This window comes from Primulina eburnea, chromosome 15, assembly GCF_022965805.1.
Source record: "Primulina eburnea isolate SZY01 chromosome 15, ASM2296580v1, whole genome shotgun sequence".
Taxonomy (NCBI): domain Eukaryota; kingdom Viridiplantae; phylum Streptophyta; class Magnoliopsida; order Lamiales; family Gesneriaceae; genus Primulina; species Primulina eburnea.
The window spans coordinates 18326719-18336829 of NC_133115.1; the positions used below are offsets into that span (position 1 = coordinate 18326719).

Genomic DNA, 10111 nt, shown 5'->3' on the forward strand with positions numbered 1-10111 from the left:
GTTTTTTTGTTTGTGATAGATATGACAATAGAAACAAAATTATAACACAGATCTGACGAATTTTTAAACAGATCTGAAACTGGCAACAATAAATTACTTGAATCAAACAGAACCAGAAGCTCTGATACCAAATGATACGAATCCTCGTACGAATGAAAGGCAAGAACGAATATAGAAATCGCACCCTCAATTCAATAACAAACAAGGAACGATTATGTTGTCCCGATCTTTTGAAACAAGTAACTATTTTTGTTATATTCACCTGTAAGATATTATAACTTAGCAACAAATATCAACGATAAAACAATTGAATTTCAAACGAACCTTCAAAGAACTTGTTTTGACAATCCGTGCGAAGAACAATCGACAAACGCCATAAAGATACAATCTTTGATAAGTTTGATTTTGATAAACACAAAGCACAAGCCTTGCAAATTGAGAGAAATCTCCAATAATTTTATATATTCTAAATTTGGTTCGTTCTTCAATCATGTACACTGAATATATAATAATTAATACATGAAAAGTAGTGTAAAAAGTCATAAAGAAAGTTGTGAACAAATTCTACACGGAAGAAAACCGCGGGTGCGCTGCATACTGGACCGCGGGTGCGGTGTAGCTTCGGGAAAAAAAAATAAAAAAAAATTTCCGATTATCAGGGACCACGGGTGTGGTACCTGTTTTAGCGTGGGTGCGCTAGACCTTCGGCAATTGGACCGCGGGTGCGGTCTCTGTTTTAGCGCGGGTGCGCTGGACCTTCGGCAATTGCACTTGAATAACATTCCAAAGACCTCCGATATTATTCCATGATTCCCAACCTTCTCTAATTTAGTCACCCAATTTGTAGATCCTCCTTGGTAGTTCATCATGAGTCCTTGAAGTGCTTCTTTAAACTTCTTGCTACGTCCCCTCGTTATAGGTCCTTCGGGCAACTCCAACGATTCCCATGCTTTCTTTGGTGCTTGATCAACCACGTTTGCATCAGTACCTTCGTCACTTATAATGGCTCTCGGTGTTCTCAACCTCGTGAAGATGTTCTTATGCACGAATTTAGCTACAACACGAGCATCATTAGTATTTGTGGTGATTGCTTCCACCTATTTTGAAACATAATCCACAGCTAATAAAATATTAGAATTACCAAAAGAAGGAGAAAAAAGTCCCATGAAATCAACGCCCCAAACGTCAAAAATTTCTACTTCCAAAATATTCGTCAGTGGTAGTTCGTGACGTCTAGAAATGTTTCCTAACCCCTGGCATTTATCACATGATTTTACTATGGTATAACTATCTTTAAACATAATAATCCAATAGAAACCAGATTGCAATACCTTAGTTGTTGTTCGTGTTGCTGCAAAATGTCCACCATAAGGTGACGAGTGGCATTGCTCCAGAATTTGTTGTGCTTCGACGCCATCCACGCATCTCCTTATAACTTTGTCAGTACATCTCTTGAATACGTATGGATCATCCCATAGGTAAAACTTTACATTATGAAAGAATTTCTTCTTTTGGTAATAATTCAAATCTGGAGGGAGAGTATCACAGGACAAGAAGTTAGCTATATCAGCAAACCAAGGGAGTTTCGAATTTACCTCAAACAGCTGTTCATCTGGAAATGCTTCTTTTATGCTTCCTTCATCATTTTTATCTTCAAGTTTGAGCCGTGACAAGTGGTCGGCTACTTGATTTTCACACCCCTTCCTATCCTTAACTTCAAAATCAACTCTTTGAGCAATAAGATCCACCTTATCAAGCGTGGTTTTGCATCCTTTTTTGGCAAATAGGTATCAAATAGCTGCATGGTCAGTGAAAACAATTATCTTTGTGCCAACCAAGTAAGGTCTAAAATTGTCAAATGCAAACACTACTGCAAGCATCTCCTTTTCAGTAGTTGTGTAATTTTGTTGTGCAGCATCCATGGTTCGACTTGCATAGTAGATTGATCTAAAAAATTTATCACGCCTTTGGCCCAGCACCACACCTACTGCATAATCACTAGCATCGCACATCAACTCGAAGGGCTCCTTCCAATATGGTACTATCATGATTGGTGTTGTCACCAATGCCTTCTTGATCTTCTCAAATGCCTGCAGACAATCATCATCGAAAATAAAATTAGATTCTTTTTCAAGCAAATTACACAAAGGTTTAGTAATCTTAGAAAAATCTTTGATAAATCTACGATAAAACCCGGCGTGTCCTAAGAAACTCCTTATCCCTTTGATATTCTTTGGTGGTGGAAGATTTTCAATTGCAACTACTTTGGCTTTGTCTACCTCTAATCCCTTTGAAGACACTTTATGTCCAAGAACAGTACCCTCTTGGACCATAAAATGACATTTCTCCCAATTAAGAACCAAGTTCTTTTCTTGACATCTCTGCAAAACGAGGGAAATGTTATGTAAACAGTGATCAAATGAATAGCCAAATACCGAGAAATCATCCGTGAAGACTTCCATGATGTCTTCAACCAAAAGACTTCCATGATGTCTTCAACCATATCTGCAAATATGGCCATCATACATCTCTGAAAAGTAGCAGGTGCATTGCATAGCCCAAAAGGCATCCTCCTAAAAGCAAACATTCCATAGGGGCACGTAAATGTTGTCTTCTCTTGATCTTCTGGTGCTATAGCAATCTGGTTCTAACCTGAATAACCATCTAAAAACAGTAGTGACAATAACCAGCAAGTTTATCAAGCATTTGATCAATAAAAGGTAATGAAAAATGATCTTTACGTGTGGCATTGTTCAACTTCCTATAATCAATACATACTCGCCATCCAGTCACAATACGAGTAGATATTAGTTCATCATTTTCATTCTTTACCACAGTCATTCCACCCTTTTTAGGCACTACTTGCACAGGAGACACCCAACTGCTGTCAGAAATAGCATATATAACTCCAACATTTAACAATTTCAACACTTCATTTTTCACTACCTCTTTCATGGCTGGATTTAACCTTCTCTGATGATCCACATAAGGAGCGTATAACTCTTCCATTAAAATCCTATTCATGCATATGGTGGGACTAATCTCCTTGATATCAGAAATCGACCACCCAAATGCAGTTTTAAATTTCCTCAATACTCTCAACAATTTCTCTTTTTCATCTAAATTAAGAGAGGAAGAGATAATTACAGGATATGTCGACTTCTCCCCCAAGAAAGCATAACAAATATGTCTTGGAAAATCCTTCAAAACAGGGGATGAAGGTATTATCTCTGAACATTTTTCTTCTTCCAACTTCTCCTTGTGCGGCTTCCTTCACCTTTGGCAACTCTTCAAGAGCTAAAAGTTGCTCTCTCAATTCTCAATCATCATCATCAACTCTACTGACAGTACTAGAAAGGCATCTTTCTAATGGATCTTCTACTATATGACCTATACCAATCTCAGCAACACAAGAGTCAATTATATCAATACTTTTACAAGTACTTACCTCGTCGTTACCTTTAATGGCCTTATAGATGTTGAATATCACAGCTTCCCCACCAACTCTCAAGGTGAGTTCTCCTTTGTGTACATCTATCAATGCTTTTCCAGGGGCTAAGAAGGGTCGCCCAAAAATCAATGGAGAATCTTGATCTTCCTCCATATCAAGTATTACAAAATCAGCAGGGAAGATAAACTTGTCAACTTTTACCAAAACATCTTCAACAATTCCACGAGGATAGGTGAGTGACCTATCTGCAAGTTGCAAAGTTATAGTGGTTGGTTTTACCTCCCCAAGATCCAAGTCCCTATAAATATAAAATGGCATAGGATTAATACTCGCTCCAAGATCACATAAAACTTTATTAACATGAGTACTACCATAATACAAGGAACAGTAAAACTCCCTGGATCTTTTAGTTTTTGTGGTAACTTATTTTGGAGAATGGCGATGCACTCTTCGGTCAACTTCACTGTCTCGAACTCTTGCAACTTCCTCTTCTTTGACATCACATATTTTATGAACTTTGCATAGTTTGGCATTTGCTCTAAAGCATCAGCTAATGGAATGTTGATGTGAATCTTCTTGAAAATCTCCAAAAATTTTGCAAATTGATCATCAATAATCTTCTTCTTAAATCTCTGTGGGTATGGAAGAGTCAGTTTCAGTATAGGAATCCATTCAACTTCAGTTTCAATCCGAGACTCCTCCACCTTGTTCTCCTTTCCATTTTCACATTCATCTTCTTCAACTCTCTTCTCATTTTCCTCATTCTCTTTGGATTTTTTAACCTCAAGTTCTCTTCCACTTCTCAAAGTTACAGCTTTGCATTGCTCCTTTGGATTTACTTCAGTATCTATTTTGATCTCTCAATGCATTATCCAACTGTCCAATCTGTGTCTCCAATGATTTCATTGTGGCACCACCCATATTTCCCATGTGAGTTTCCATGCCATCAAGACGAGATTCAGTCCTAGCCATCTTTTTACTAGACTCGGCAACAAATGTCCCAACTAGATCCTCAAGTGAAGGTTTTTCTTCCCCTTTCGATGTATTGAATCCCTGTGGATGATTCAACACATTTTTATTATTAGCATATGAAAAATTCTCATGATTTCTCAAACCAGGATGATAAGTGTTAGGGGAAGGGTTACCTCGATATCCTCCGTATCCACCAAAATTCCTATTGTTGATATAATGAGCCTCATCAGGAATATGTGGTTCGTCAATAACAACCGATGCATTTTCAACCTCTGGTAGGGGATATTGTGATGTCCGAGCATGCAGATAGGTGCTCCTGGTAGAGTGCACTGAACAACCCTCCATAAAGGACTTTCCAAGTGGTTCTCACTTATCGAGTGGAAACGTCCTAGTTTATGGTTGTACACCATTAGTATTTATGACCCGTGACAACATTGAGACTCTATGTGCTAGCATTACACTTTGACTTGTTTACCGACTCTCAAGGGGTCATCAGGTGGCAAGGTTGGATGTTTTGTCGAAACATATAGGAGTCGATGCATTGTAGTGCGAGATTCACCGCTTACCTTCGGGTATGGATATCCTATGTGTATGTAGTATGAAATCTCTGATCAGAGTATGGTGGGGGTTTCATAGATTACTACCATCGATGCAACTACAACATGACACATAGTATCGATTCATTGACAACTCTCGATATACCAATGCTTGTCGAATCGGTCGGGATATATGAGTTGAAGGGACCGTACTGTACACTAACCATAATTGAATGGTTCTTGCAGGCACTATCATTTGATACCTAGGGAATCATGTAAGCGATGCTGCTAGGCGTTTAACATGATTGGTTGTGTACTATCATACTTAAGTTCTGACGTTCTTGTTATCAAGGAATTGATAAGTAAGAATAGAGCAATTGGGGTATGCTCGAATAAGGACATGTTTAGTCTAAATCACATGGAGATGTGAACCCACGGTTAGTTGTATCAATGAACCATTGAGGGTCACATAAGTACTAGATTTGTAGATCCCGTTGAGAAGTAAAATAGTTCAATGTGTTGAACGGCTTATAAAGGAGTTTATAAGTGTAAGGAAAAATAGAAGTATGACTTCTATGAGGGAAATGTAACTTTTAATTTGTGGAAGTGTTCCTAAATTAAAAGTTGGCCAAATAAATAATGTATTTGAAAATTATGATTTTCATAAACATTATTATGGACTAAATTAAATTAATTCAAGTGTTGAATTAATTAAACACTAGTGGGCCTAGTAGAGTCCAAATAATTAAATTAATTCAAGTGTTGAATTAATTAAATCATATTGGGTCTTGTAGAGCCCAATAGTAAAATAATTATTCAACTAGTGACTTGAGTAAATTCAAGTAATGTTTAATTAGTCTCAAATTTGTTTGAGATAATTAAATTAAGTCCATGGATTTTTAATTGTTAAAAATCAAATAAAAATGCATGCATGGGAGGTGAAGAGTTGGGAGAAAACTTTTGTACAACCAAGGCATGGCATGCACATGCTTAACTCAACTTTTTCAAGGACCAAGAAAAGTCTTCAACTCTCTCTTCACTCCTCACTTGGCCGAAACTTTGAGAGTGATTCTCCCTCATTTTTCTCTCAATTTTCTTCTTCAATTGTTGAGGATAGAAAATACTTCTCCTAGAAAAATCTTCTTATTTTTCTAGTGCAAAGTAAGATGGGTTCTAGCTAGCAAGTGGTGGGCCTAATTTTGAAGGAAAGAAGGAAAGCTTGTAGAAGTTCATTCTTTCAAGAGCCAAGTTGTTTACAACTTAGTTGGAGCCAACATCAATCCTTTGTGATTGATAGGACATTTCTAAACACACTATGAATGTCATTTTTGTTTTTTTGTATTTTCTACACACTAGTATTGAGGTGCTCGAAATTTTATGCTAGAAAATATATTTTTCGAAAATTTTGTTGCTTCCGTTGCGCATTCGGGCACCTAAAATCGATCTCTTTCATTCTCCTCTCGTCTTTTTTAATCTTCTTATGGTTCTTTCGATCTCAGGATCAAATATAAGCAAGTCAAGATTTTGTGATCTTCACATGCACTGTCAAACAAAGATAAGAAACAAATCAAACTTTTTTTATGTAATACAATAAAAACAGCTCTAAATTAAAATCAAGACTAATTGGTAACAATACTAATATAGATTTAAACTAAACACTCCCCGGCAACGGCGCCAAAAACTTGTAGCGTGTTTTCTTGATTGCTCGCAAGCGCACAACGTCAAATTATAGTAAAATGTATTTTTGAGTACAAGTGTTGATCCCACGAGGAGTAAGTATATAAATGTATATTAGTGCTTGTGATTAAAATAGTCTCGACTTTATTTAGAAAATTCAATTAAAAGATTTGGTTGCAAGAATAAATAGATTGAAAATGGATTTAAACGTAACACAAATTTATAACAATTAACAATGGAATAAAAGATCTAGAGGTCCGATTTCAGGCAACTTTCCACCATGTGTAATTTATTGTAGCAATGTTATAAAAATTCTTCTTATTCATTAGCCAAGAATCGTATATTTAACGCCCCAGATTTGACGACTGTCCTCACTGTACCAAGACGAGTCTTTCCAGCGTGCTTATGTCCTCACTCACACGCACCCTAGGAAACTTCCCAGGAGGTCACCCATCCCAAAATTGCCCCAAGTCAAGCACGCTTAAATTTGGAGTTCTTATGTGATGAGCTACCGAAAAGAAGATGCACCTTCGTGATATGAGTAGTACCAATCAAATCTTTTAAGCCCTCTTCAACTGTACAGTCCATTACATTGAACAGTCTCGGAATCCCTCTCCTTCTGGTGTAAGAACGGTTCATTCATGTTCCCTCCACCTAGAAGCCTGCCAGGAGCCGCTCATTGTCCGTGCCACCTCATGGCACCGGCGATCACCCCCCGCCCTCTTCGGCCCCGGGCCTCACATGCCCACCAGCTTCCGCTTGGTTTTCTCCCCGAACCATACCGTACTCGGAGAGGTCGGCTCTGATACCACTTGTAACGCCCCAGATTCGACGACTGTCCTCACTGTATCAAGACGGGTCTTTCCAGCGTGCTTATGTCCTCACGCACACGCACCCTAGGAAACTTCCCAGGAGGTCACCCTCCCAAAATGGCCCCAAGTCAAGCACGCTTAACTTTGGAATTCTTATGTGATGAGCTACCGAAAAGAAGATGCACCTTCGTGATATGAGTAGTACCAATCAAATCTTTTAAGCCATCTTCAACTGTACAGTCAATTACATTGAACAGTCTCGGAATCCCTCCCCTTCCGGTGTAAGAACGGTTCATTCATGTTCCCTCCACCTAGAAGCCTGCCAGGAGCCGCTCATTGTCCGTGCCACCTCATGGCACCGACGATCACCCCCCGCCCTCTTCGGCCCCGGGCCTCACACTATATTTATCTACTCCCTCTCCCGAGTGTTAAGTCGATATTTGTTATCTAAAAATAGATTGCAACTTTCCCATCAACAGTCTAAAATTAAATAACACATCAAGCATTAGATTCTCAATGAGCTTCGATAGCATTATAGCAACTCCCGAAATTTATAAATACCAATGATGTATTTTTTTTCTTGTTTATAATTTCCTCTTACGAGTGATAAATTGAAAAAAAAAACATATAAATCATTCAAATTATGGCCAATAAATTGAAAGCATTAAGCTTAGAATAATACAAATGAAAAACAAGAAAAACTTAAATAGCTTAGTTCAAAAAATCCAACACATGGTTTCTAGTTTTGTTCCATCTTTCCTCTAGATAATAAAAATTAGTTCATGATAACACAAGTAAACAACAAAATATAGTTCTAAAACAAGACATATCAGATGAAAAATAAAAGAAAGAAGAACTTAGAACAATAGTTTGAAGTACTTATCAACTCCTTGATAACAAGAATGTCAGAATTCAAGTCTGATAGTACCCAACCAATCATGTTAAACGCCTAGCAGTTTCACTTACATGATTCCCTAGGTATCAAATGATAGTGCCTGCAAGAACCATTCAATTATGGTTAGCGTGCCGTACAGTCCCTTCAACTCATATATCCCGACCGATTCGACAACCATTGGTTTATCGAGAGTTGTCAATGAATCGATACTATGTGTCATGTCGTAGTTGCATCGATAGTGTAATCTATGAAACCCCTTTCATAATTACCATCATACTCTGATCAGAGATTTCATACTACACATACATGAGAGCACATAGGATATCCATACCCGAAGGTAAGCTGTGAATCCCCGACTACAATGCATCGACTCAGTCTTCAAATATTCAATATAAACAATCAGATGCTATGGATATATCCCGGAATCATAGATATAACAAGCATAATTCTTCAAAATACCCCTGAACACATAATCTGTCAATTTAGAAACCAACTAAAATGTCTTCCAGAGAAATACACAATCAACTGGATTCCTTAGCCCATACTTTAATCTGTCACTTCTTCCTATTCATTCTGATATAAAACACATCTGACATCCTATCTAGGCCAACACCAGTCAACTATTAGATTACTAGCCCATGTGTTACTGCTAGACTCGATTTCAGTGGATCTACTGAATACATAAGGATACTATCTATTCCTTTCTGTACTAATCGAGTCAAGAACAGTACAATGATCTAAGGAATTCTAGATCTAGAATCCTCATTTATCAACTATTTCCAGAACACATGCTACAATATTTCTGTACTTGTTTAGCAGTACATATCCATACTGAGATCGAAATCATATAACACCAGTACATCATATCTAGCCCAATCCCGGTTTCATTCTACTGTAGTATATAACATGTCACAGAAATCTCTGATATCAACATATTCTTCCAAACAGTAAGGAAATCAATACTACAGCACAAACAGACCCCATAAATATAGCATATCATCATGCTACTCAATCACAGATACTCATGGCGAATGCATTAGTATATATCAATACATCTGCAGTATAATCATAAAGAATAGTACCTGTGGTAGTTTCTGGGTTTGTTTCTCACGCATTGCCACCCGATGGTCCTGCTCCCTGGAATCTTTGTGAACCCTTCCGAGGACATACTCTAGCAAAATGCCCATGTTGTCCGCAGAGATTGCATCTACCAGTCACTCCCTGGCATTGTTCGGTGGGATGTCTCCCTCCACACCTAGCGCAATAAACTCCAGTATAACTCGGACTGGAACCACTGGAACTGGAGGAACCACTGCCTAACTTCTTGAACTGTTTCTTCCGAGCTTTCAGCAAATCTTGCTTTCCACTCGTGCTGCCACGTTCGAATCTCGAAGGGAATTGTGGTGTCTGGGGTTGCTTCACACACAACCTTGCTAATTGCCGAATCAGACTCTCTTCTGCTCTCTTTGCTTTACTCAAAACATCAGCAAAGTGATAGGGTCGCTGTAGATTCATGAATGCAACTATCTCCGAATTCAATCCTCTAATGAATTGATTCACTACAGCTTCATCATCCCTAGCCATATGAGGAGCAAAACGCAACAGAGTAGAAAATTTAGCAGCATAATCATCAATATTCAATTGACCTTGACTTAAATTCTCAAATTCTGCTTTCTTGTCTTCTCGGTACGAGGCGGAGAAAAACCTTCGATAGAATTCAGTCTTGAAGACTTCCCACGTGATCACGGTACCCCGTAGTGCTAATACT

The 10111-nt window shown here is 38.1% G+C and overlaps 1 protein-coding gene across 1 annotated transcript; it reads right to left on the minus strand.

Moving 5' to 3' along the window:
• Positions 1–258: 258 nt before the first annotated feature.
• LOC140815512 (uncharacterized) lies at positions 259–4214 on the minus strand. The gene is made up of 8 exons (XM_073174600.1): positions 4156–4214; positions 3449–3749; positions 2779–3201; positions 2653–2664; positions 1836–2381; positions 1332–1748; positions 940–1097; positions 259–262 (listed from the first exon to the last, which is right to left on the minus strand). The coding sequence occupies exons 1-8, from the start codon at positions 4212–4214 to the stop codon at positions 259–261; spliced, it is 1920 nt and encodes a 639-aa protein (XP_073030701.1).
• Between the last annotated feature and the right edge of the window lie 5897 nt (positions 4215–10111).

Bases quoted from the DNA above. Each gene is read 5' to 3' on its own strand.
- LOC140815512 (XM_073174600.1), bottom strand. From the start codon at position 4,214: ATGAGGAAAATGAGAAGAGAGTTGAAGAAGATGAATGTGAAAATGGAA. The intron at 3,750-4,155 runs GTGGAGGAGTCT...TTATATTTATAG, and splicing joins AAAATGGAAAGGAGAACAAG to GGACTTGGATCTTGGGGAGG. The intron at 1,098-1,331 runs GTATTGCAATCT...GTTTCAAAATAG, and splicing joins CAACACGAACAACAACTAAG to GTGGAAGCAATCACCACAAA.